This window comes from Terrapene carolina, unplaced genomic scaffold, assembly GCF_002925995.2.
Source record: "Terrapene carolina triunguis isolate 2854851 unplaced genomic scaffold, T_m_triunguis-2.0 Scaffold838, whole genome shotgun sequence".
Classification (NCBI taxonomy): Eukaryota; Metazoa; Chordata; order Testudines; family Emydidae; genus Terrapene; species Terrapene triunguis.
The window spans coordinates 3849118-3876777 of record NW_020665189.1 but is presented as its reverse complement, the minus strand read 5'-3'; the positions used below and the strand labels follow the sequence as shown (position 1 = coordinate 3876777).

General features: G+C 54.3%; 1 protein-coding gene and 1 non-coding gene across 3 annotated transcripts; one reads left to right on the top strand and one right to left on the bottom strand.

Annotated features, from left to right (window-relative positions):
* The first annotated feature begins 331 nt into the window (after positions 1-331).
* On the top strand, positions 332-10990 carry WDR55 (WD repeat domain 55). 2 transcript variants are annotated; one of them, XM_026660884.1, is made up of 9 exons: positions 332-469; positions 3756-3815; positions 4014-4156; positions 5282-5382; positions 6171-6258; positions 7104-7283; positions 7682-7781; positions 8113-8282; positions 9389-10990. In XM_026660884.1, the coding sequence occupies exons 1-9, from the start codon at positions 452-454 to the stop codon at positions 9702-9704; spliced, it is 1176 nt and encodes a 391-aa protein (XP_026516669.1). In that variant the 5' UTR covers positions 332-451; the 3' UTR covers positions 9705-10990. The 2 variants fall into 2 exon arrangements, with proteins under 2 accessions (XP_026516669.1, XP_026516670.1); XM_026660885.1 differs by lacking the exon at positions 332-469 and adding an exon at positions 577-600.
* An 8883-nt stretch (positions 10991-19873) lies between these two features.
* TRNAL-CAG lies at positions 19874-19956 on the bottom strand. The gene has a single exon. It is a non-coding gene; the product is annotated as a tRNA-Leu (tRNA).
* Positions 19957-27660: the final 7704 nt, after the last annotated feature.

Here is a 27660-nt window from a genome sequence, read left to right as displayed (position 1 = left end):
TGTGTCAGCCAGGGCTTTTCACTGCGCCCCACGAACTCCCCCGGAAGCTCAGCCTCAAGGCCCTGCGGGGCTGGAGCCTGAGAGCAATGAGCGCCGGACGAAGCGGTGAAGGCCAGAGCAATTAGCGCTGAGCCCCTGTCCGCGCGCGCAGGAGTAAAATCAGATCCGCGGGGCAAAAGGCCAGATAGCGCCCGCGGGTCTCGAACCCCCGAAGGGGCTGGGTTATCAATGAATTGAAGTCACGAAGTAACCGCTGAGCTAAAGCCGGCCCGAGAACGCCCTCTCTCCGAGAGCTCTAAGAGTTCTCAGTGGGGCGGAGCCATGCAAATGACTAAAGTGAGAGATTAAACGTTATAGGGTCCTGGAAAGGGAAAGGCCAACCTGGCGCCTACCGCAAGCGCCAGGCTGAAACGCATCCACTACTTCCCTGCCAGGACCGATCCGTGCCAAGATGGCGGCGCCCAGAGAGGTAAGCACGAGCCAATTTTATCAGAGCCGGTTACTCTGTCCCCTCCTTTCACGACCCGAACCGGCAGCCGCATCAGAGAGAGAGAAGCTGCTGGTGGGGGACGGGAGGCTGCTCGAGGCTTTTGGCGCAGGGTAACGGGAGGAAACTTTTCTTTCCCTTCCCCCCCCCTTTGGAGCAGGGAAGGGAGGTTTGTATCCCGCATTTCCCGATTCAGCAAACCTGGACATCGGCTCCCTGCCTCCCAGCACGAGGACAGGCTTGTCACTGCACCCTGCACTCCTGGGCAAGCAGATTAGCTCGATGTTCCTGCCAAAGCGCTCAGGAGAGGAGTTAAAATGGTTAGGGGTATGGAACAGCTTCCATCTGAGGAGAGATTTAAAAAACTGGGATTTGTCAGTTTGGAAAAGAGATGACTAAGGGGGTATATGATAGAGGTCTATAAAATCAGACTGATGTGGAGAAAGTAAATAAGTAAGTGTTATTTACGCCGTCTCATAACACAAGAACTAGGGGGTCACCAAATGAAATTAATAAGCAGCAGTTTAAAACAAACAATAGGAAGTATTTCTTCACACAATGCACATTCAACCTGTGGAACTCCTTGCCAGATGATGTTGTGAAGCCCAAGATTATAACTGGGTTCAAAAAAGAATTTGATAAGTTCATGGAGGATAGGTCCATCAATAACTATTAGCCAGGATGTTTGCTAGAAGCTGGCAATGGGTGATGGGATGGATCACTTGATGATTACCTGTTCAGTTCATTCCCTCTGAAGCACCTGGCATTGGCCACTGTGGGAAGACAGGATACTGAGCTAGATGGACCCTTTGGTCTGACCCAGTGTGGCCATTCTTATGTAGTAGCTACTAGAGTTGGTATTTTAAATATCATTAGCCTCCAGAGTTAATGTCTCATTGAGATGAATGGGCTAGTTCACACCTGAGAACTCTTGTTACAGGCTGCCTATAGGCCTGGGTGGACCTGCCTATGTGTTAATGTTTGGGTTGCACTTGAAAGGTTTTTTTCACAGGCATCAGTGCTACTGACTTGATGGCTTGTTTGTGTTGTTTCTAAAAGGAGTGCTGAGATTCCTGAGCATGATTCTACAGCAATTAGTTTGTCCCCCTTATTCCTGGGGCCCTGACCTGCTTGCATCGTATCTGGCTTTCGCTGGCGTTGTCTATCTGCACTTTTGATTCAGTACATTCACCTCTTCAACTGTGTCTACACACGAACTCGCACTGGTCTAACCAAAGGTGTGTTTTTAAACTGATTTAGTTACACCACAGCAAACCCCTTTATGGACACACTTATATTGATTTACAGGGACTTGCACTCATTTAACTAAACTGGTTTTTACACAGATTTAGTTAAACTAGTCCAATTTCTGTGTGTAGACCAGGCCTAAGACTCTGTCCATACTGCAGTAGAAGGGCTGTGTTAACTGATTCCATTTTTATAAACAGTAGGTGTTCCTTTCCCATCCCCTGCGGGTCCTTAGCAGCAACTCTTCTTCCTCAATGGAGCCCAGTAGCCCTGCCCTTCTCTTTGTGCCCCATGGAGGACCCAGGGACATATTGTTTTCTCTTTGACCTGCTGTGAGGGGAGCAGCTGTCATAGTTCAGGACAACTGCACCTGTTTTCCCCCTCTGCTGGGTGGAGGCACGTGTCTCTCTCCCTCCTGACTGGGGTTTTTCTTGGCTTCACAGTTCCCTACCTACACTGTGTTATTCCCAGCGAGCCAGGCAGCCTAGACAGGCCAGTGGCTGTACTTTGCTCTTCCTCTTCAGAAGCTTTAAACTGTGTAATTGTGCACAGTTACAAGTTACCCCACAACTCTTTTCTAAGCAAGCACATTTATTCTGAAGGTGAAAGCATTATAGAGAAAACACATTAAAACAAAGAATGCTAATAAGCTTTCCAGAGATCACCCCCTCACTCCAACAAGGGCTCTGGTGAAGTCAGACCTTCAAAGCCCACAAAGGGGTTTTTCTGTGGTACAAGTTCATAACTAGGGCCCTACCAAATTAATGGTCCATTTTGATCAATTTCACGGTCAAAGGATTTTAAAAATAGTAAATTTCATTATTTCAGCTATTTAAATCTGAAATGTCATGGTGTTGTAATTGTAGGGGTCCTGACCCAAAAAGGAGTTGTGGGGAGTCGCAAAGTTATTGTGTGTGTGGGTTGCAGTACTGCTACCTTTACTTCTATGCTGCTGCTGGCGGCGGCGCTGCCTTCAGAGCTGGGCAGCTGGAGAGTGGCAGCTGCTGGCATGGTATGATATTGCCACCCTTACTTCTGCGCTGCTGTCTGCAAAGCTGGGCCCTCAGTCAGCAGCCGCCACTCTCCAGTTGCCCAGCTCTGCAGGCAGCAGCGCAGAAGTAAGGGTGGCATGGTCTGGCATTGTCACCCTTACTTCTGCGCTGCTGCTGGCGGAGTGCTGCCTTCAGAGCTGGGTGCCTAACAAACAGTTGCTAGCCTCCGGCTGCCCAGTTCTGAAGGCAGCGCAGAAGTAAGGGTGGCAATACCACAACCCCCCCCCCCCCCCAAAATAACCTGCAACTCCCCTGCAACTCCCTTTTGGGACAGGACCCCCAATTTGGTAAACGCTGGTCTCCCCCGTGAAATAAGTATAGTATAAGGTAAAAGCACACAAAAGACCAGATTTCTGGTCCATGACGTGTGTTTTCATGGCTGTGAATTTGGTAGGGCCTTATTCATAACAGCTCCAGAACAAGTACATCCGTGAATAGGTTAGTTTGTCCTTTGTACAGCCTGGGCCTTTGATCTTCAGATTCTGGAAACAGATAAGCAGTAGACAATTATCCTCTCCTCAGGATATAGCTCTAGGGGGCTTTTGCATAACTAGAGTTGAGAATTTGCATTTTCCTCCCTTAGAGATTTCCCCCACTTGACACTGTCTGTCCAAAAGCTCATTCTGGGCTCATTATTCAGTATGGTCCTTGGAAGTTCCATCTCCCCTCTAGCAAGGTCACATACAATCCTCGATAACACATAACCTTTATGTTTGATACAGTGGACTCAAAAGATACTTAGTTCAATGGGATTTTTCCAGGGTATAGCAGGAAATAGTCATATCTGTCATAGTAGCATCTCCTGGGTCCTGGCCCCAAGGGACATTTCTTGCTGGGGCTGGAGTGGGCCCATTTGTCTTGAGTGTGTTCCCTTGGTTGTAGCTGATTGGAGGCAGCGCTTGCGACCTGCTCCCCAGGATGCACCTTCCCTCACTTAAATCTGATGATCTCTTTCTCCTTCCACCCAGGGAACGTCTCAGGAGCGGGAGGCAGCCATGGAGGAGGAGGAAGATGCAGGGCACATGCAGGTCGGCTCCCTCCTTTGGGTGCATGTCGGATGGGCAGTGGGGGCTCTACTGGTGTCCCCATGTATGTGGGGTGGGTTCAGTAGTGGGGAATCCTAAGCCCTGCTAGCAGCCCCTGTGTGCGCATGGGGGAGAGTGGAACTGAGTGTCCTGGTGGTGCCTTGGCTGACCATCTAGCTCATGACTCTTTACCCCACAAAGGCAGATCCGGAGCAGGAGGAGCCAGAGCCCAGGCTCCGAGACACCCCAGAGGACATCTCCTTTGAAGCTGCTGCCAACACCATTGCTTTCCACCCCAGCCAGGACATCCTTGCAGCCGGCGATGTGGACGGCGATGTCTATGTGTGAGTTGGATCTATCTGAGAGAAGAGCACCGTGTAGATAATCAGCAACAGGCAGTGCAACCAGGGAGCTGCAAGGAAATCCCCGGGGTCAGCACTGCCCAGGAGGCAGAGAGAGAGGGGCCCCTATGGGGTGTATACTATGGGTAGGGGTCCGTGACCCCATGGCCCACCCAGACCCACCCCAGCACTGTCGATAGAAGCCAGGCTCAGCTGCTGGAGGTGACGGCGCTGGGAGAATCCTGGGGTTTGGGGAGAGGCTTCCTGTGGAGAGTGATGTGTGTTTAGAGGTGTTTTTTTCCATGCTCCAAGGCTAAGTTGGCTTGAAAAAACCACTTATCTTTGCAGAGGAAGATTGGGGCTGGGCAAAGCTGCTTCCAATATCTGAGCATTGGCATTTGGGATGCTGTAGCTGGGGTCACATCATCCTTCCTCTGCCAAGGGCTTAGCCTGGGAACAGGTTCTTGGCTGGCACTGCTCCATTTCATCACTTGACGGTGCCACAAATCTGTCTTGCACTCACACAGGTGTAGCGCAAGGTCTCTGCCTCTCACTGCACCTGCCATCTCTCCCAGCTGCAATGGTGGCTCTCTAGTGCCCTGACTTGGAAGGCATTAGATTAGATTTCTAGGGAACCTGCCCGGCATGTTCCGGACGTTCACGGTCCCTCACAATCCCATTGGTTTGGAGATTGGTCTCCTACTAGCCATGGGGAGTCTCCAGTTCCTGATAGTGAGTGCTGGGAAGCAGGGGTCTCCCTTTTTGGGAGCTGACCCTCAATGCTGAGGTGCAACCTGTTCCTTTCCCATCACACAGCTGGGGCTCCTGCTCCACCGGGATCTTTTTTCTTCCATGTGAATCCAGCTCCTCAAACCTCTGACTCCTGTTTCCCTTCTGGGGGCTGGCGGTGCCCCAGCAATTTGGACATGGCACATCCTCCCCCTTCTCCAGTCCTGCACCATGAAAGCCCCCTCTGGACACAGACCTCCCCATTCAAGGCACCAGGAGCCCCTGAACTTGGATCTGAATGCTCCTTCCATGCCCAAAAGCTGTGCTCCTCAGCTGGAAGGGCAAGACAGGGAGCAGCTCCCCACTGGCGTCGCCTTAACACACATACTTTTGTTTCAGGTATTCATACTCTTGCCTGGAGGGTGGGAACCGGGAGCTCTGGTCCTCGGGACATCACCTGAAATCCTGCCGGGAAGTGTCCTTTTCCCACGATGGACACAGTGAGTGCACCTCCCTTCGACTTTCTCACACCATTGTAGCGACCTGTGCAGACTCGCTGGGTGGAGGTCAAGCTAGCAAGGAGGATGCCTTTCTCTGTCTTCCGGGGAGAAGCTCCTCTCCTTGCACCCTGGAAGGGGGGCTGCTGAGCCTGTCTGGGTCTCAGCCATGCAGCAGTGTGAGGAGTTTGCTGGAGTTTGCTTAGAAGTCTCTCAGCCAATTGCTGAGCAGGCCCAGCTGTGCTTGGCTCAGGAAATGTGCTGAGCTCCCAGCCTGTGGATGAGATCCCCCTGCAATCAGCTGTGCCTGGGAGTGAGGGGTCCAGAGAGACTGGGATGCATGGGGGGGAGTGTGGAGAGGCAGGGCCGGGGCTGCTTGACTGTTGCACAGTGACTGCTCAGAGCCATGCAGTCAGTCCGTACTGTGGAGACTAGAGATCCGAGAGGTGTGGCGGGGGCAGGGCTCCCAGGCTGAGACTCTCCCATGCTGCCCTTTCTCCTCCCTCACCAGACTGCCAAGGGTTTCCTCCCTGTAGCTCAGAAGTCCCATTCTGCCACGATGTTTCTGTGCCCTAGCACACTGCGCTACGCTGCTCCAGGGCAGGGCTAGGATCCTGGCTGGCTTCATGGCCACAGAGCCCAGGAGTAACAGCGATCCTGCGGGAAACCTGCTGGTGAGGGATAAGCACAAGACATGGACACTGGAGTTGGGTAACTCGGTGTCACTCCTCCTGCTCTGGTTGCTGGATGGGCTGGGGGTGTTGAATGTATACTGTGTGTCTTGTCCCCAGAGCTTTTCACCGTGTCTAAGGATAAATCCATCCACATCCTGAACGTGGAGGAGGGCCGACTGGTGACACGCTTCTCCAAGGCTCACAGGTATGTGTCTATAGGGGATTCCCGGCCCCACGCAGCCCTGCCCTGCCCAGTGAGGGCCTCCTGGGAACTGGCTGCCTAAGCTCCCTAGAGCAGGAGAGTGGTTCCTCCCTGAGTGTCCTTTGGCTCAGCGCTTCCACTAGAGCTGGCTGCTCCCCTTGGCAGGGAGCTGGTCTCCCGTGCACTCACGCTTGCCCATCATGTCCATCCCTGACGCTGAGTGCTGCTCGGTGCTGGCTGGGCCATATGTGGGATGGGGAGCAGGGAAATCTGCCCTAAGGCTGCCCTGCCTGGTGGGGCTGTCAAAGACTCAGATGGGACGCTGGGGCAAAGAGCAGGCCAAATGACCAAACCCCCTGGAGCCGGCCATGGGGCCAGGACTGTAGTGACAGGCCGCTGCGTCCGGGTGGCCACCGGTCACCCTCTACCGACCCCTTTGGCCGAGTCGGGCTGCAGGAACTAGCTCTGGAGGGAGCTGGTTTCCTCCTCTCCCACACACGCTGATAGGAGGTGCTGCCCTCTCCAGATGGCCCCCTTGAGAGGGTCAAGAGCTCCTGGGGAGCTCTCTGCTGCCTGAAAATGGGCTCCTTCCATGTTCCCTCACCCTAGGAGCACCCAGCATGCTGGGGGTGCCAAACTCCCCCCTCCCCCGATTCCACCTGTGCTCGGTACCGTGGCTAGAGCTACCATGTAGTCAGACCTCCCTGGCAGGGCCTTTGAATGGCAGATGGCTCTCTGAGGTGCCTCCGGTCCCTGCCACAGCATGGAGCATCTCATAGGGCTGCCTCATGTAGAAGGGTTCTCTCAGTCCCCGACGTTCTTGGTGACTGGGGCAGGGGTCTTCACAGCTCAGCCCTGAACAGCCTGCTGGTGATAGACGAGCATCTCTTTGCCACGGGGGACGATGGTGGGATGCTGAAGGTGTGGGACCTCCGCAAAGGCACAGCCATCATGGAGATGCGGCAGCACGAGGAGTACATCAGCAGCATGGCCATAGACGAGAACAAGAAGCTCCTGCTCACCACCAGGTGACGTTGGGCTCCTCAGCCATGTGCGCCAGGGGCGCCTGCAGGTACATCAGGCAGCAAAGCCTGCCCCGGGGGGCCTGAGAGCAGCTCCCCTAGGGGGAGAGCAGGTTTGTTCGTACCTCGTTGGTTCTGCTTGTCTAATGCAGATGGCACAGTTGTCTTCGCCCTTGAAGGAGGGGGTAAGTGCTATTATCACCATGGCCCCAGACCCTTTGTAATCACTGGAGTTTGTTGTGCTTCTCATCCTGGACAATCCCAAAGGGGGGGATCACTTATACCCTCTCTCTGAAGTGTGCAGCCACCTCTGGGGGGTATAAAGGTAACACTTGCCAGTTTAGGACAGGAAGTGAGGAATCCCGTGTCTAAGTGAGTGCAATGTACCACTTTGATTCCCACAGCGGCGATGGAACCATGGGTGTCTTCAACATCAAGAGACGGCGCTTTGAGCTGCTCTCAGAGCCTCAGAGTGGAGATCTGACGTCCGTCGCGCTGATGAAGGTAGGTGCTCACGGGCCACCTGTGTGACTGTCCTTCATGTGGGGGCAGCAATACAGAGCCAGGCTTCCCTGCCTCAGCACTGAGCTATCCCAGACGTGGGCAGTGGTGGGCGCTCCAGTGCCCTTTAATATTCAGCCATGAGCTCAAAGGACCCTGCTGAGTTAAACATGTGGACTCCCTTGACTAAGAGGAAAGGAGCCCATTCTGTCACACTCCCTGTGCTGTCGGCCTGTGACGTAAGCACTCCCTGCTAGAGAGTCCGTGTGGGGAGGGGAGGGTCCTGTTTTGAGCTACTGCTTTTTCAGCTCCGCCTCATTCACTTCTTGTCCAGAGGGGGAAGAAAGTGGTGTGCGGCTCTAGCGAGGGGACCATTTATCTCTTCAACTGGAACGGTTTTGGTGCCACTAGTGACCGCTTTGCAGTGAAGGCTGAGTCTATCGACTGCATGGTCCCAGTCACGGAGAACGTCCTGTGCACAGGTTCCATCGATGGAGTCATCAGGTTAGAGAACCCAGTGCTGGCTCCCAGCAGGGAGGCTGGGAAAAGGGGGCTGCCTGCCTTGCTTCTGCTAGCAGGGCTGAGAGGACGTGATGAACTTCTGCTTGGAGGATCTACAGGGTGTAAATAACAGGGAGATTGGGGGGAGAAGGGCCAAGGGGTTAGGAGTATTGGGGTGGAATTGAGCAAAGGGAAAATGTAGGCAGAATATCAGGAGATACACCTCTACCCCGATATAACGCTGTCCTAGGGAGCCAAAAAATCTTACCGTGTTATAGGTGAAACCATGTTATATCGAACTTGCTTTGATCTGCCGGAGTGCGCAGCCCCGCCCCCCCGGAGCACTGCTTTACTGCGTTATATCCGAATTCGTGTTATATCGGGGTAGAGGTGTATTTGCCAAAGGCAAATGCAGTCGTGGAATAATATGCCAAGGGAAGAGGTGGGAGCCCCATGAGGAGGGCACATTACAAGCAGACAGGGCAAAGCCCTGGCAGAAGTACTGCAAGGGAATCTCCTGCCCTGATGCTGGGGGATGGACTTCAGACAGCCTACTGGGTTGGATCCCCCTGGGTGCCTCCATAAAAGGGCTGTTGGTGGGAAAACTTGGGAGCTGTGCTGCTAATGCCATGAAGGCAGATAAACTGGAAGGAATCAAAACCCCAGACTGGCCTCACTGTGCGTTCAGGGCTGTTCCTACTGTTCCCAGTGCATTTCCCTTCCTGGGTTCTGGCGTTCAGCACCGTGCGGCTGTTGCTGCTGGATTTGGATTCCCAGGGGATGTTTACATTAATTCCTGACAGTGAAGTGAGAATTTATCTCCTTGGAGATGGATCTATTGAACTTACTTACTAAGCCCTGAATTTGGGGCTTAAACCACTTGGCACTTTCCCTCTTCTAGGCTCTCAGCATCCCAGAGGACCCCCATCTGGTAGGTGGGTAGTGATAGGGTAGCATACAAGGTTACTGGACAGTTGGCCCTGTATTATAGTCTTCTAATCTCTTAGTGCCCCAGAACACCTCCTCTTGGTGGGTGGGTTGGCTGGAGTACCATGCATAGTTACTGCGGAGTTGGCCCTCCATTAATCAAGCTTCTGTTCTTGTCTCAGGGCGGTGAATATCTTACCTAATCGGGTGATAGGCAGCGTTGGACAGCACCTGGGGGAGCCCATTGAACAGCTGGCCAAGTCCCACACCGGTCAGCTGCTGGCCAGCTGTGGCCACGACCAGAAGGTGAAGTTCTGGGACATCTCATCACTCTGCTCCGTGGTGGTGGATGATTACCGGAAGAGGAAGAAGAGTGGGCAGCTGAAGGCCCTGAGCAGCAAAGCCTTGGGTGGCAGAGAGGACTTCTTTGCCGACCTGAGAGAGGAGGCAGAGGCACCGAAGAAGGAGGAGGAGAGCGACAGTGATGACAGTGACTGACAGAAGCCCAGTGGCCTCTGGGAGATTCCATGGCCAGAAAGCTCCGTGGGGACATGGACTATGAAGCCAGCAGATTCTGCAGCAGTGGGAAGGATGCGTCCTCGCTGTGTTGTGGAAGCAGCTGGAGGCCGAGCTCATTTTCTCATAGAGAACTGGCTCATCTGGGAGTGTTCCTGCAGGCCAGAGTGCTAGCAGGGCCCTTGGTGCAGCTGAGCTGACGAGGCGCAACGTCCCTCTCTGTGTTCCTCATTAAAGGCCGATGGAGGTCATATGGGGAGAGGGGCTGGAACCTCCTGCCAGCTGGGATCTCCAGGCTTTGTTTGGAAAGAAGCAACGCTCCTGATGGGAAAGGAGTTTCCAGTTTTCTCTCTCCAGGAGGAAACAACATACCTTGGCCCCCTCTCCACGCTCTGCCCCAGCCCCTCCCTTGTGAGCTCTCATGAGCACCAGGTGCCTTATGGGACCAGGGCTGAGCCCTGAATTCCTTCCCACCCCTGCTGGTTGGCAGGAGCCTGGAGGTGAATGTGGTGGTCTGTGGTCCAGGAGCTCTCTCCAAACTCCTTTGTGCACCAAAGAATCCCTGCAGCAAACAGTGTGAATTCCAGCCCCCTCTGCATGGAGCACTGGGCCAGGGCCCTAGAGCATCTGGCTGTGCTGGTCTAAAGCAGGTGCCTGAGCTCTGGGTGCTGCCTGTGGGATGACACAGCAGAGGGTTCCCCATTGCTCCTGTGTCACCAGAGATGCCGAAAGCCACTTTCTCAGAACTGCTGCTTAGGCACCTGTTGTAACGAGATGTGGGACAGGGAGGGGAGTGGGAAGAAGAATCCCCCCAGCTGCCAGCTGTGTTTCACACCGACCTCCTCCCTGGCCTCTTGAAGTTTGCTACAAAGTACTGAGCTCAGAGCCCCTTTGCTGGCCCAGGCGATATGGGCACTGCTGCCAGCTGTATTTCTGTCAGGCCAGGCTCTCCCCAGCCACCCTCACAACTTCTCCTCCCTTTTAAAGGTGTCTTCAAGAAAAACAACAGCCAGTTGCACCAGCTTCTCTCCAAGCTGAGAAGATTCATGTAGACAAGAAACTTGGACAAGCCACAGTGCAGGGCCCAGGTGCTGCCTGTCTGAGGAGAGTGACTGATTCCCATTGTGAATTTGTATGTGAATAAACCATCAGGAAGCCTGTGTCCCGAGCTGGTCAGGGTGTAAGTAATAATCCAGCAGAGTTTGCTGTTAGAACATTCTGGCAGTACTAGTAGGGTTACCATTCGTCCGGATTTTCCTGGACATGTCCGGCTTTTTGGGTTAAAAATAGCATCCAGGGGGAATTTGTAAATAGCTACAAATGTCCGGGATTTCCCCCCCCCATGCAGAGCGCTGCAGGGCGGCAGCCAGAGCCCTTCCCCCACAGCTTCAGATCAGCTGCCGGAGTCCAGCCCGGCCAATGTAGAGCTACTCCCCTCCCCTCCCTCCCTTCATTCTCAGATCGCCGGCCCGGCCGTTCGCATCGGGCCTCCGTTCGCATGGGGCCTCGGCAGCTCCTTCTCCTCCCCTGCTCCCCCTTCCAAGCTGCCCAGCGCCCCGCTCCGGCAGCACTGTGCGGGGGCAGGGACTGGGTTGTGTGTTGCGCTGGGGAGCGCAGCCACGTGTCCGGCTCCGCACGGAGCCCGACATGCTGTTCTGAGCGGCAGGGTAAGGGGGCCAGGGGGCTGGAGAAGGGGCAGGGGGTTTCTAGATGGAGCAGTCAAGGGACAGAGAGTAGGGGGGATTGGATGGGTCAGGGGTTCTGGGGTGGGCTGTCGGGGCGGGGGTGTGGACAGGGGTCGAGGCAGGCAGGGAGCAGAGGGGGTTGGATGGGTCGGGAGTTCTGGGGGTCCTGTCAGGGGGCGGGGAGCGGTTGGATAGGGCGTGGGAGTCCCGGGGGTCTGTCTGGGGGCGGGGGTGTGAATATGGGGTGGGGGTGTGGATAAGGGTTGGGGCAATCGGGATAGGTAGGGTCCTAGGGGGGCAGTTAGGGTGGGGGGTTCTCAGGAGGGGGCAGTCAGGGGACAAGAAGCAGGGAGGCTTAGGGGGTGGGTTCCTAGGGGGCAGTTAGTGGCAGGGGTCCCAGGAGGGGGCAGTCAGGGGACAAGGACCGGGGGGGGGTTGGGAGTTCTGAGGGGGGCAGTCAGGGGGTGGGAAGTGGGAGGGAGTGGATGGGAGCGGGACGGGGGCAGGGCTAGAGTGGGGCTCCCTCCCCTCCCAGTGTCCTCGTTTTTGATTGTGGAAATATGGTAACCCTAAATACTAGTCTAACAGTGAGAGTGTGTGTGACTGACAACCACAGTGCTGCTGCTATGGCATCTGCTGACCAGGAGAGTGCGCGCTGTTTTCCACATGTGTCTCCTTAGTGGGTCTCCTGGGAAACGGGGGAGCGGATTGGCAGAGATTGGGGGCAGGAGTTTTGTACTGCAGTTGGAAGGCGTGGGGACAGGGATGTGACCCAGTAAGTTACCACAAGGCCTTTCACCTCTGGCCTCTACAGGCTGGGGGAACGCCCAAAAGAAACAACAGACATCTTGGCTCTCCTGACTATGGGGGCTGGCCTGACATTCCTTACTCAGGTTGTCAGCCTGTGGGGCTGGTTGTCACCGGGGGGAGTAACCTGAGGGGGGGGGGGGGGCGGGGGGGGGGGGGGGAAGCCCCAGGGGGGGGGGAGTGCAGTGGGCCCAGGTGTCTGGCTGTTGCACCCCCCTCTTCAGTGTCAGCTTCCATTCCCGCATGCAGAGCCACTGCAGGCCTCCATTCAGGATAGTGATTTTCCCAGCACTCTTTTGGCTAGTGCCAGGCTGTCCGTGTTACCAAAGAGCAGCTTAGTGGGGGGGGGGGGGGGGGGGGAGAGGGAGGGACACCCTAGAGCCCAGACCAGGGACCTAGTGTGGCCCTGCAGACAGCAGCTGAGATTTTCCACATGTGCATCTGACCTGTGTGAACGGGTCGGGTTGCCTATGCCCGTGTGTGCATCTGGAAACCCAAGAACCCTCATGCTCTGGGGCTGCCCCATCTGTACGAAAGACGAGGGCAACTATGGGGCCCATTTAACCCTAAGAAGAGCGGTTTCTGCCTTTGGCTGGGGAGGTGTGAAGGGGAGAGCTGGAAGCCTGTGAGGTTAGGTTTCTTGCCCTAAGAAGAGAGCAGCTGCAGGTGAGCTAGTGCTGTTGCTGTGGTGAAGACAGCTCTCTGCTAGTCTTGAGATGTCCGAGGCAGCCTTGTGGCACCAGGTTCCCTCACAAAACAGGAAATGCGGCCTCCTGGCTTCTCACCATCAGGAATAATGAGAGCCTCTTGTGGAGGGGCTGGGGCTGGCTGACCTGTGCCCCTCTGGGGATAGCCCTGCCCTTCTAAGCGGCCTGGAAGGGAACAGTTCAGGCAGCAGCGAGCCAGACCCTGAGTTCAGGGAGGTTCTTTTTACCTGTGTCACTTTTTAAATGGGCAGAAAGCGGCACAGGGACTGATTTGGGCTGGCGGTGGAGTAGATCTCTTTGCATGGCATTTGTGCTGCAGGAGCTGGGAGCTGAGCACCGGGGATCTGGGGAACGGACGGAGCCTTGCCAAGCTCTTCGCTATGTGTAGTTGCTGGGGAGGCGAGGAAGAGAAGGTGCCATTGTCTAGGATACAAGAGGGAGTTCATGCAGTTGAGGTTATAGGAAGGATGTACTGGCCTTGAAGACAGACCCTCTGAGCTGGGCAGGCTGCGGTGCTCACAGACCTTCATCCAAACCTGGTTAGGAGGAGCCCCACCCCCGCCTGCCTTCCCTCCTCTGCTTCCTCTTCTCCCTCCCCTCCCCCTCTGACACCAAGCTGCCGTTAGACCTCCAACTTCCCTGCCTGCCTGCCTGCCCTCGCTAGCCCCAGCAGAATTGTTGGTAATTTGAAAAAGTCTGGTTCAGGGTGAACAAAATGGGTTGGGTTTTTTTGAGTATTTGTAAATGCCTAGAGTCACAAAATGGCCAGTGGAGGCGCTGCTGTCCCTGCCACCCTTAAACATGTTAGCCCAGTGGATAGACACTCAGCTGGGATGTGGGAGACCCAGGTCTGAATCCTCACTTTGGGCTAGGGCTCGAAACACAGGTCTCCTTCCTTCCAAGTGCCTGCCCTAACCCCACGTTATTGGCATGAGGTGCTCTCAGTCTCTCCTGCAGAAGCTGTTCCGCTTTGTGTGATGAACTATTCTTTGGAGTAGAGGGCTGGGACTGGAACCTCAGTCTCCCAAGTGAGTGCTCTGGCCATTGGGCTGTAGAGTTGTTCTCACATGTCGATGTGGACATGAGCCATGTATGAAGTCAAACATGTGCCAACCTGTTAAAACTCAGTAAGTCCTCGTGCGTTCAATTATGATGGAGCTGGGAACCTAGTTCTGACATGGTTCCAGTGTGTAGGGTATGTAGGACCTCAGCTTTGTTTCCCTACGTGGGCAAATGCCTTGGACGTACTCATTGATTCATAGAGTTTAAGGCTAGAAGGGACAATTAGCTCAGCTAGTCTGATCAGTACATTACAGGCCATGATATTCACCCAAATGTCCCTGTTGCTTTAGTCAAACTAAAGTATTTTAGCCCTCAAGAGACTCAACTGTTGTGTGCCACAGGCAGAGAACAGGACAGACAGAGATGCCACCTGCCTGAGACCCCTGTAACGGCAGGGAATTGATCAGGTGAAAATATGGCCAGATGATCCGGGGATCCATGCTACAAAGGAAGATGAAACACACACCCGCAAGGCCCCAGACAATCTGACATGGGGAAATTCCTTCCTGACTCCAGACCTAGCAGTCAGTTAGACCTGAGCATGTGAGCAAGACTCACCAGCCAGGCATCTAAGAGTGATTCTCTGTACCACCTCACAGCACTAGCCTGCCACAGCTGGTAGCCCACCTCTAGCTGTGGTCCATCTCTGATGCTTCACCCCCACCCTTAGATTGTACTGGAGAGTGTTGTAACCAGGTGCTCTGACTCAGCTGTAATCTGGGCCTCCCCCACTACAGAAATAGGTTCAAACCATGTTAGAACATATTCTGTTTTTTTCTTCTTGTCTGTGTGACTGTGATGACCTGTTTCAACCCTAGTAGGAATGCTCCCTGCCTCCCAGTTCTCTGGTCAATTTCCACACAGGATGGTTTCTACCTTGCAGGGTGGGGAGGATGGACTGGCTGGCAGGAAGCTGGTGGCTGCAGATGAGGTTTATCTTGAAGGTGCCGCTGTGTGCTCTGCATGAGGCTAAGAGGCTTCCTGCAGTCTGGACTGTCCCTGGGTGTGTTGGCCCTGCTGCGATGATGGTGCAGGTGAAGCTGCATTTGCGTGGGCTACATCCAGGGCCCCATGTGCAGTGTCATCGCCCAGATGTGCCCAGAAATCACTGTCACCATGGTGGATGTGAACAAGGAGAGGATCCGGGCCTGGAACTTGGATCAGCTGCCTGTCTGTGAAGTACGGCTCAGCAAGGGGACTGCATTCCAGTGACTGGGGCAGGGTGTGGGGAAGGGCAGCCTTCTCGCTTTGATCGCTGCAGATCACTTGGTGGGGAGAAGGGACTCCCTGCCCCACCCTGGGCTGAGCTGACTCTCCGCCGCAACGAGTGTGACTCCAGTGCCTTTTCAAAAGGTTTGTTTTATTAGCTCAGCACAAAAGGTGAATGAGAGCTGGTAAGTGGCTGAGTTTGTCTCGCTGCAGTAACAACGCCCAGTAACCTGGGATTGCCCAGTGGGATTGGATTGGACTGGCCAGAGATGTGGCTGAGCCCAGCATCCCCTCTCCAGCAGCACGTAGCGTCTGATGACTCAAAGGAAGCTGTTACCCCACAGTTATACCTGTAAGTGCATGTCTTGTCCCTGACACGCACCTCCCAGTTGGTGCCCTGCAGCACAAGGCCTGCAGTTGATCCTGGCCAGTGTCACTCTGCTGCTGGCCTCTCTAATTGGTGGGAATGAGTCCGGTCTCCTTGCCACCAAGAGCTCTGGCTGGGTGCTGATTGGTGCTTAGCTGGAGATGGGCCAGGGTGCTGGTGGGCTTCCATGTCATGTTCCTCAAGGTCCCATGCAGGTGACATTGTGAGGGGTGCTCTCCTCTTGCAGTCCCAGCCAGGTAGGACCTTGCATAACTCAGTCTGAGAATCCCAGCCCCGGATGAGGTGGCTGCAGCTGAGGGTGTTATTGCTAAGCCCTTTCCCCCTCTATGTGTTGCACCAGGAGCTGGAGTATGAGAGAATCCACAAGGCGATGCTCAAACCAGCCTCTATCTTTGATGGCAGGAGAATCCTGGACAGTTTGCATGATTGGCTGCAGCAGTTAGGCTTTCAGGTACTTCCTCTGCAGTGTGTGGGTGTGTGGATGTGGATTCAGGCCACTGGGGGCCATGGCAGGAGAAGGGAAAGGGCGGATGACGAGGGTGCAGTGGGTTGTCTGGTGATGTGCACACTGCCCTCTGCTGGGTGCAGTTTGTACTGATCCCTATGGGTCCATTGGCTCCCTCTAGCAGAGCCCTGGGTTTTGGGTGCTGGAGGTGGTGGGTTTGGTTTCTCAGTGGCTTCCTCTTTCCAGGTGGAGACAATCGAGAAGATCAGCCAGAGAATCCTGTTCACGGCAAATGACACCGAGCTGGACCTGCTGGCTCCCCCCAAAGAAAATTCCCTGCCTGGGATCACGTGGTGTGACACGGACCAATCCTGGGGCTGAGATTGTAGCTGCACACAGGGACCCACCTGACCGCTGTGCCATTCTGTAGCTCCAGGGCTGACCCTGCCGGCAGGCCCTCCCACTGCAACCGGCTCAACCCAGCCAAAGCCCTGGTGGGCCTGTCCTGCCTAACATCCAAGCCTTGGCGGATGGCAAAACTGGTTCTAGGGCAGCTTTTTAACTGTTGCATTCACATAATGTGTGAACCTCAAAGTCCTTCACTTAACTTTTAAACTCCTGCCTTCCATGTGCTTGTCTCTCTGCAGTGAGTACATGGCACCATCCCCCACCCTCTCTGCTGGGCGGGGGTGGGGATGGAGCCTGCGGGCAGACTGGTCCCCCGTCTTTGTTCCTGCTCAGGACATTCATACAGTGTTTCATTCCAGACTTTCATAATAAAACACATTTGGCTGCCTTTAGGGCACTGTGGGGGTTGTGTGCTGTGAACTCCTGCCTCTGCTCTGTTCTAGGTGGAAGGGACAGGTGGGCTCTAGGGCCTCTATGGCTTCGTCTCTCATGCTGCAGTTTCCAAACTGCTCTGCAAGGGCCTGGTCCCTCCGCCTGGGGTAGATGCTGTTTGGGAACCCCTGCTTTGGCAGGGTTAGTGCTGGTGCAGCGTGCTGGCTTGGCAGCTGCGCAAGGTGAAGGCCAGTGGTCCTCATGTGGACAGCACCAGGCAGGGAAGTGGCATGGTCCGCAATGTCCTATGGCAGGAGTGGGCAAACTATGGCCCGCGGGCCGGATATGGCCTGTCAGATTGCCACCTGCATGGCGCTGCGGGCCCCACGCTGCTCCTGGAAGCGGCTAGCACCATGTCCCTGAGGCCCCTGGGGGAGGGGGAGCAGAGGGCTCCGTGCGCTGCCCTCGCCTGTGGGTTCCTCCCCCCGCAGCTCCGGCCACTGGGAGCTGCGGGGGGAGGTACCCATGGGCGAGGGCAGCGCGCGGAGCCCTCTGCCACCCCCTTCCCCAGGGGGCGCAGGGACATGGTGCTGGCTGCTTCTGGGAGTGGCGTGGGGCCAGGGCAGGCAGGGAGCCTGCCTTGGCCCCGGTGCGTGCCGCTGTGACCCCGGAGCCACTCCGGGTAAGCGGCGCCAGGCTGGAGCCCGCATCCTGAATCCCTCCTTCACCTCGCACCCCAACCCCCTGCCCTGAGCCCCCTCCTGCACTCCACACTTCCTCCTGCACCCCAACCCCCTTCCCTAAGCCCCATCATACACCCTGCACCCCTCTGCCCCAACCCTCTGCCCTGAGCCCCCTGCTGCACTCCTCCCTGCACCCCTCCCCTAAGCCCCCTCATACACCCCACACCCCTTCTCTGCCCCAACCTCTTGCCCTGAGCCCCTTCCTGCACACTGCACCCCCACACACACTCCGCAATTCCTCCTGCACCCCAATCCCCTGCCCCACCCCTACGTTCATGGCCATGCATGCAATTTCCCCACCCAGATGTGGCCCTCGGGCCAAAAAGTTTGTCCACCCCTGTCATATGGCCTCCCATGGTTGGAAAACATTCACAGGAACAAGGGGCAGGGCCATCTCCGGTTGGTAACACCTTGTAAAAAAATGGTGCATTTTGGGAGGTCAATCCAGGCTTTCTATTGGGCAACCTCAATGACTAGCCTGACCCAGAGCAGCTAACAGCCAAGGCACACTAGTGCCGCCAAGGCCAGTTCTGCCATTGCTTTCCATGTGCTGGGCTCCTGGTTGGCTGCTGGCATTCATGTCTCCTTCCACATAACTGCTGGAGAACTGGCCCCACTCAGCCAGTTGCCTGTTGGTCCCCCTAATGGGCTTTGATTTCTCCTCTCATAAATTAGGGTGTGACAGCAGCACCTCCATGGCATCTCTCAAAGCACTCTGGAAGGCAAAGTGTGAGCCTCAGGCTGTAGTGAGGGAAACTGAGGCAGAGCTTAAGGCCAATGCTTTCAAATGGCAGTGTCCAAACCACGTCCCTCCAGCCATACAGTTTTATGAGGGCTGAGCCCCCCTTCAGCTCCCTAGGACCTCAGCCCTACTGCCAACAACACTTTGCTAGGGAATGAGGGGTGGGTTCCCAGCCATGGCCAGGAGCTGGAGGAGCACAAGGGGCAGTGAGCAGAAGCCATTGCTCCTGAGCTGAAGCTCCCATCTCTGAGCACTAGGCCCTTGCCCACCATTGTGCCTGAGATATATAAAAAACAACCCCCCGCCCAATGTAATTCCTTTGGCTTACCCCCACCTTGCCAGCCTTGTGAGCATCAGCTCCCCTGTTCCAGTCGTCTGCACTGCATGAGAGGGGAGGCCTGCTGGGGCAGAGATTCAGAGAGGAGCCTGAATGAAGAAGGCCCCCCCAATGCCCCAGAATGGTGTTGACTCCAGCTTCCTGCTGCTTGGAGCTTCTGATGGAACTAACGGGGGGGGGGGGGTGAGGGGAGTTGTTGCTCCTCCTTTCCTGCTCGGCCCCTCCCTGCCACCACCCTTGAACAAGGCCAGGGCTGTGGAATACTCTGCTTCCCTCCCCTCTGTCCCATGGATGGAGGGGTGTGTCCAGCCCACTGGGTTCTCAACACCGTGCTTTGGGTTTAAGCTGCTGTCAAGCAGGGGTCCTGCGTCCCCATCTCTCTCTCAACCTGGCACCAGTAGGGATTTTGCCCTTAAGGTTCTAAGGAACAGAAAAAACAGAGATCCCTTTTTGCCTCTTTTCCCTGCCTCCCCTCATGCGCATTGAACGTGACACCCCATAGGGCCCCCAGCTCCCCACCTGCCTTAGCTTCCTATGGCCATCCTCATTAGTGTATAATTGCTTCTTAGTTCTGTGCATGGAAGTGTTTTGCCTGGTGCCAAGTACCCTGTGCCCCTTTCCTGCTGCTTCTGGGGGGCAGAGGCAGCAGAGCAAGGTGGGGGCAGACCATGAAGCTCAGAGTTGGGGGCAGAATCCCAGGCGATGTAGGCACAGCTTGCTGGTTAGAATGGCCTTCACTCAGAAGGTTAGAATCAGACCCAGCCTAGTGCCTCCTAGTGGCCACACAGAGCAGAATAGCTCATCTGAGCCAACACTCCCAGGGTTTCCTTGGATTTGTTCCAGGTACCCTGGCAGCATTGTACTGGCCAGAGGGGCAGAACCTGGCTCTGCTTCCTAGCTTCAAGACATGGTGATAGTCACACAGCTTCAGGCCTCAGCATTTGCCTTTCCTGAGGCTTGGGGAGCGGGAATTGCTATTTAACATCACTGATTGATGTAGGCAGTGTGAACAGTGGCTGTGCTGGGGGGGGAGGGGTCAAAGGCTGGCTTGTCCTCACTCTCCTCTGTGCAGTCGAGCTTTCCTAGCCTGCCATTAGGCGAGGGATGCTGCCCATCTCTGGAATACCTGGCTGTGGAATACAGAAAAAGGCTGCACCCTATATAATATCACAGGCACAGCAGCTTATGCGAGACATTTACCACTTTCTAGGCTGCTTTTAGGAGTGGATTTAATAAAAAGTGTGTTTGTCAGAAGTGGGATTCGAACCCACGCCTCCAGAGGAGACTGCGACCTGAACGCAGCGCCTTAGACCGCTCGGCCATCCTGACAGCTATAGAGAAAAAAACCCTCCTGAGGGGAGCTGTGCTTACTTGCCAGGCCTACTCCTTCCAGGCACTTGTACCACTTTGCTTTTACCCAGCTGCACGCCCTGCTATTTCCTCTCCTTCCTCCTGCTGCATGCAATGGGTCCAAGGTTTGTTTCAATGTTTTGTGGTAAGCTGCCACCCTGTGGCTATTTTGAGCCATCGCGGTTAAACTGACTGCCAGCTCCCCCCAGCTTACAGTGTCCTTGCAGCCCTGTGACTCCAGGCAAAGCTGTACCAAGAACAGGAGTACTTGTGGCACCTTAGAGACTAACAAATTTATTAGAGCATAAGCTTTCGTGGGCTGTAGCTTTAATAAATTTGTTAGTCTCTAAGGTGCCACAAGTACTCCTGTTCTTTTTGCGGATACAGACTAACACGGCTGCTACTCTGAAAGCTGTACCAGTTTGTTTAACCTACTGCCGTTGCCCTCACTTGTAGCACAAAAGACAGCCAGGCCTCACCCCAACACCCAGCAGGAGACAGGCACACTGGCATTTGGGAAGAGCCCCGTGGCTGGCTAATCAGCCCAAGAGTTTGAAACCACGAGAGAGGATTTGGGGTCAGGCTGTCAAAGGTATTTAGGCACCACAGCAGCTTAGGCACTTTTGAAAAATCCCATGAGGCACCTAAATACCTGTAAAGATCCAGCTTTCAGCACCTTGTGACTTCAGACTCAACCACAGTGGCCTTGCTTCACTGACTGATCTTCTGTTAGCCTGCCCTTTAGCACCCATTGCAACAAGACCTTGATGATACCTGTTCTGTTCATTCCCTCTGGAGCACCTGGTACTGGCCACTGCTGGAAGACAGGACACTGGGCTAGATGGACCTTTGGTCTGACCCAGTGTGGCCATTCTTATGTTCTTATGACCTGGAGCGTTTGAGAGTTTGTTCATTCACTATTTCTCTTTATTGCAGCCCCTTGGGCCTGTGAACTCTTCAGAACAAGTACCTAGTTTGTCAGTACATTTTACCCATTGTGCAGCACCTGGGATTACTCTGCACCCCAGAAATCACTGACAGCTAAACTCTAAGCACATAGGCAGCAAGAGCGAGGAACTTGCCCTCCTGCTATACCTCACTTGGGGTCCTATGTGTGGAAACAGCAGCACATGCAGCTGGGGCTTTTAACATTTTAGCAGTGATCAATTAAAATGTTGTGAGCAGGGGAGTCACCTGCCCCTTTATGTAAAGACAGCTCTTAGAGCAGAGGTTCTCAAACTGGGGGTCATAAGCCCTCAGGGGGTCACAAGGTGGTTACATGGGGGTCACAAGCTATCAGCTCCGTGGGGCTAAGAGCCCAAAGCCTGGTCCTGTGTGAGGCTGACAGCCCCAAGCCCCTGTTAAATTAACCCCCCATTTTTCATTTATAAGGGGGTCATACAGAGGCTTGCTGTGTGAATGGGGTCACCAATACAAGAAGTTTGAGAACCACTCTTAAGAGTAACAAAGGGGAAGGAAAGAAGGAATAGTCAGCAGCAATAGACCAGTTATTGGGAAAAAGCTCTTTGCTTTTTATAAATTAGCAACAAAGATGCTACCACTTGCAGAGAGACTACAGCTTGCTACGTGCTCTTAAACCTCAGAGGGGATGGGAGTGTAGCAAGACTTTAAACTCTGGCATGTTTTTATTACAGTAAAAGTCAGAGGCTCCTGTCACGGATCGACAGGCCCAGTGTTCGTTCAGAGAGCCCCTTCAGTATGGCAGCCCCCTCTGGGTCACACTCCCACTAGGGGAGGCCTCTTGGCTTCTCTGTCTCCTAGGATCAAACCTCAGAGCTTTCAGCTCCCCTGCTTCATGCCATGAGCTCCCTGCTGAGTCCCCCTGGATTGGGCACCTGAGGGAGACTGGCACACCCAAAGGGAGCAACGCACCCCCTCCCCACTTCAGGAGTGACTCTTAGCCAGCAGGAGGGTTTATTAGATGTCTGGAACACAGCATAGAATGCCCTTAGATACCACAGAACAGAAAGTTACAGAATAGGTCATGTGGGTTAGTGCCGAGCCCTCTGACCCCTTCTTTAGTCCCAGTCCAGAAGCTTCTCTCCTGCCTCCAGCAGCCCACACTTAACAAGTGCACCTGGCTCTCCTCAGTCCTTTGTTCTCCAGTTGGTCACACCACACAGGCTTCCGGTAGAGGGTGGGCCATCCCCAACCCTTTGTTGCTAGGTGCTAAGTGTATGGACAACTGGAGCGGCTATTGTTTCTGGGCCTCTCCCTGGGCATACGGCCCCAGGCAGCTCAGCATTGATCACGGTTGTATCTCTGAAGCTATGAACACACTACAGTTTATGTCGGTATAAGTTATGTCACTGAGGGGTGTGACTAAGGGCATGTCTACACTACAAAATTAAATTGATTTTATAGACATTGATTTTTAGAAATCAATTTTATACAGTTGATTGTGTGTGTCCACACAAAGCACGTTAAGTTGGCGGAGTGCATCCTCACTACCATGGCTAGCATCAACTTATGGAGTGGTGCACAGTGGGTAGTTATCCCACAGTTCCCGCAGTCTCTGCCACCCATTGGAATTTTGGGTTAAGCTCCCAATGCCCAATGGGGCAAAAACATTGTCGCAGGTGGTTTTGGGTACATGGTGTCAGTCGCCCCTCCCTCTGTGAAAACACCATCTGTCAATCGTTTTGCGCCTTTTTTCCTGTGTTACCTATGCAGATGCCATACCCCAGCAAGCATGGAGCCCACTCAGCTCACTCTCACGCCCTTTAAAAGCTCACTGGTGCTGTTTGCTGACTAGGTCAGACCTCAGTGCAACTAACATTCCCATTGTTATTGCTGCTTGCTGTGTGCTCCATAATATCTGTGAGAGTAAGGGGGAGACATTTATGGCGGGGTGGGAGGTTGAGGCAAATCACCTGGCGTCCAATTTTGAGCAGCCAGACACCAGGGCCACTAGAAGAGCACAGCAAGACACGCTGTGCATCAGAGAGGCTTTGAAAACCAGTTTCATGACTGGTCAGGCTACGGTGTGACAGTTGTGTGTGTTTCTCCTTGAAGCAAACCCGCCCCCTTTGTTGATTTTAATTCCCTGTAAGCCAACCACCCTCCTCCCTTTGAAATAAAGTAACTATTGTTTTGAAACCATGCATTCTTTCTTTATAAAAAAAAAAAAAAAAAAAGAGATAACAGAGAAGGTAGCCCGGGTGAGGTGGGGGAGGAGGGAAGGACACGGCCACATTGCTTATTATAGCCACACTAAAATTCAAACTGTTTGAATAACAGCCTTCTGTTGCTTGGGCCATCCTCTAGAGTGGAGTGGCTGGGTGCCCGGAGCCTCCCCCCCACGTTCTTGAACATGGGGAGGAGGGTAGGCGGTTATACAGTGGATGCAGCGTGGGTCTGTGCTCTTACTGGCTTTCCTCAGCATCACGTCCTGCCTCTGCTCTTCATGCTCACTTAATTCTTTCCTGGCCTCTGCCACTGAACGCTTCCATGTATTAAGCTGTGTCCTATCAGTGCGGGAGGACTGCATGAGCTCGGAAAACATGTCATCACAAGTGTGTTTTTTTCACCTTCTAATCTGCGATAACCTCAGGGATGGAAATGATAGGGGGAGCATAGAAACATTCTACCCTCTATGATTCTGGGGGGACTGCATGGTCACCTGTGCTGCTGAGTTTGCCACGCTGACCAAACAGGAAATTAAACAAAAGTTCCCACAGCTTTTCCTGTGTACCTGACTAGTGCATCGGAGTTCAAAGTGCTGTCCAGAGCAGTCACATTGGAGCACTCTGGGATAGCTCCCAGAGGCCACTACCATCAATTTGCATCCGCCCTATCCCAAATTCGACCCAGCAAGGTTGATTTTAATGCTAATCCCCTCCTCGGGGGAGGAGTATAGAAGTCAATTTTAAGAGCCCTTTAAGTTGAGGGAACAGGGTTGATTGTGTGGACGCATTTATTTTAAAATTGACCTAACACAGCTAAATTCAACCTAACCCCATAGTGTAGACCAGGCCTAAGCAGCCCCTGGGGGGATGTTAGTTACACTAACCTAAGCACCAGTGTGGACATTGCTATGTCAGTGGGAGAGCTTCTCCTGCCAACATAGCCACCCCTGCTCGGGTGGGTGGGTGGGAGGGTGGGAGTAATTAAGTTGATGGGAGAGCTCTCTCCTGGCAGCATAGTGTTTGCGCTAACAGCACTGCCTAGGTGCAGCTGCACCGTTGTAAGCTCTGTAGTGTAGCCATAGTTTACTCTTGGCAGAGAGTCAGGCTATCTTGCCCCCAGTTAAATATGTACTACACAGGGGAAACTGAGGCACACACAATAGTCCTACAAAATATTAAATTCCCCACTTCATCCCAGCCCCAAGCAGGAACAGGTGCTGTACCCAACATATACAAAAAGGACAGTCCCTCTGCCCAAGTGACAGTCTAACTCAGACATGGGCAAACTACAGCCCGCGGGACCATCCTGCCCAGCCCGAGCTCCCGGCCAGGGCGCCTAGTGCCCGGCCCCTCCCCCGCTGCCGTGCTCTGGCCCACCGCTCCCGGGAGCGCAGCTGGTTCTAGCCTGGTGTCGTGGCTGCGAGCTCCTGTTGCTGGTAAGGTGGTCGGGGGAGAGGGGAGCAGGTAAGGGAGCGGTTGGATGGGGCAAAGGTTCGGGCGGGGGGAGGGGGCGGCTGTCAGGGGATGGGGAACAGGGAGGGTTGGGAGTGAGAATCCCAGGGGGCGTGTATGTGGATAGGGGTCAGGAGGCCAGTCAGTGGACAGGGAGCAGGGGGGGTTGGATAAGTGGGTGGGATCCCAGGGGGCAGTTAGGGGCAGGGGGTCCTGGGAGGGGGTGGTCAGGGGATAAGGAGCAGAGGGTGGTTGGATAGGGGGTAGGGGTCCCAGGAGGGGGCAGTCAGGGGACAAGGAGCAGGGGGGTTGGATGGGTCAGGGGTTCTGATGGGCGCAGTCAGGGGGCAGGAAGTGGGAGGGGGTGGATAGGGGGCAGGGACCAGGCTGTTTGGGGAGGCACAGCCTTCCCTACACAGCCCTCCATACAGTTGCGCAACCCTAATGTGGCCCTCAGGTCAAAAAGTTTGCCCACCCCGCTCTAACTGGACAAAGGGCGGGAGGAGAAAAAGATTAAGTAATGCACTCACATAGCAAATCAGTGGATGAAGGAGGACTTGAATCCCACTCCCAAATCCCAGTTCCATGCCCCAGGAGCTATGCCACACTGCCTTCTGGTAGCACTTATTTAAACTAAACAGCCATCCCTTGACTTCATAAAATCAACATATCTGGCCCTTCCCGTAAGGGCTTAAAAAAGCCCAACCTTCCACTATATAGCTGACTGCTCCTGCATTGGCTGTAGCTTTCCTGATACTGGGGGTGGGGGGGAGGGGGGAGATGAGAGAAGACAAGGGGGCGGGGAGAAAATTAGACTTTGTACACCATGGAAAAACCACCAGTATGTGCTCTGCTGCAGCTTGCCTTGCGCACTGTCCCAAGCTGCTCTGGCCTGGACACAGCCCTTTCTCTCCTCTCCTGGCCTAGGATGGGTTTCTACTCCCTCCCTTTCCAGAAACCAGTGACAGACAGGTGGGTGGCAGTACAAGGGCTCAGTGTGGTTACCTGGTATCACCCTGTCCAAAGTCAGGCCCCATTAAAAAAAAGGTGTCAAGTTAGGCCTGGAATTCCAGGAGTGACCAGTGATTTTGGGTGCCAGCACATTGAATTTTAAGCACATGGTAGGGTGGAAAACAGAACCAGAGCAGGTTCATTCAAGCCAGTGGTTCCCATCATCTCAAGCCCTAACAGCACTTAGACATGGAGACATACTGAAGAGTTGCTCTGACAGAACTGGTCCAAGGGACCACACAGTTACCTGCACCAGTTCATGCAGAGGACAGCTGTGACCACCCTGACAGGTTGGGACAGAGACAAAGCAACACCACCCCTGCAGGAGCGAGTCACACAAAAGAGAGCACAGTCCCTTAACTGCAAGAGCCATTTGCATGGAGAGTTTACAAGCCATTCCAGAAAGCACTCAGCTAGGAAGGATAGGGGAAAGGTCACCCTCATGGGAAGGCACTAGGAGCTGGGGCAGAGATGAGGGGAGGGAGTCCAGAGAGGCGAGTACTCTGCTCTGGCTCTCCTACACCAAGCCCTCCAACAGGGCTTTCCACACCATAGACAGCACATTCATCAGCATGGAGTAGCCAAACTGTGTCCCAGCTGGGCTGTTTTATCACCAAAGGATGCCAGTGTACATCCCTTACCCACCCCCCTACCACTAAGAGAGGGGGAACCCCCTAGTCTCATAACAGCAGAAGAGCTTGACAAAAGAGGGGAGGGTAAATGTGACAGAGGGCAATCGCCAGCAGATCCTTGGGAAACCCTATTGAATTAAGGGAGTTTCTGTACTGGGGAACATGTGATGTGAGGCTGCGGGATTCAAGGACTAGATTGAACAAGGTGGCAGATGAGAATGAACAGGTTGGAACTGTAAATGTGAAGTGGGTTTCCTGGGAAATACTTTGGAGGGGTTAATGCAAATTCCCTTACACAAAACCAAGCCTGCCAGACATAGGCCCTGAGGCTAGGCTGCTGCTTACCTGTAGCAGAGGCTGGAGATCAAGGGCCTGAGCTGCATCATTAAAAAGGCCAATCAACCCAGTCTGGGCTCTAGTTCTGAATCAGACAGCTATGAACTAGTAACAGAGGGAAAGGGATATTTGTGGATGCTGAATTTGTAACAGCTAGCAGGGGCCTAGGGTGGAGTGGGCATGAGCTCCAGGAAGCACTGTACCTTGCATGGAGGTTTTTTTAGTGTTTTCAAATGTTTTCACATTAAGAATAAATGTACTTGCTTAAAAACAGCTTGGTGTAACTGCAGGCAGTTACTTGGGCATAGGCAATGGAGAGGAAGCAAAGCACAGACAGTGGCCAGTTTATGCAGTTTGGCTTGCTGGGAATATCACAGTACAGGCAGGGAACTGCAGCATGGAACCCCCCTCCCCCAGGAGGGAGAACACAAACTGGTCTCTGCCACCACCATGAGGTGACAGCAGGAAGCCAGAGAACTTAAGTAGGTGCCCACAGTGGAGCATAGGAGAGGAAATGGGTGCAGCTGTCCTGAACTGAGAACTCCCAAGGAAGGGGCAGTTGGTTTCTTAAGAGGACGTGAGCAGCCACCATGAGGCAGGTGCTTCACTCCTAGCTGAGCCTTTGCAGTCACCCCCAAAACCCTCTCAAAAATCCTGCAAGCTCCAGCTCAGGAGCAGAGCCTCTGCCACCCCTCCCCAAGTTCTTTAAGGCCAGGGCAGCTCACCAGCAGACAGACCCTGGAGACACTCAGTACCAGGAGTGAGGCTGAGCACCTGCCACTGCTCCCTGAAGCATTTAAGCTTCCACTTTACCTTCAGCAGTGGCTGCCCTCTGCCAGCAACTCTCCCTACACCCCAGCAGCTCCTCCCTAACCCTGCCAGCCCCAGGCATTAGCTAATGGAGAGATGAGGTTGAGCTTTTCAAGGCCCAAACGCCATGTGAGCGGACAGGCCAGTGCTGGAGATAAAGCAGTGGGAAGAGCAGAGCTCATGCTGCTGGGGGCAGGGACTAGGCAGCCAGAGGCTAGACCACAGGATACTCTAGAACAGGACCTCACTGGCCTGGCTTTGGGGAAGGAAGAGTGTAGCTGCTGACATGGAAG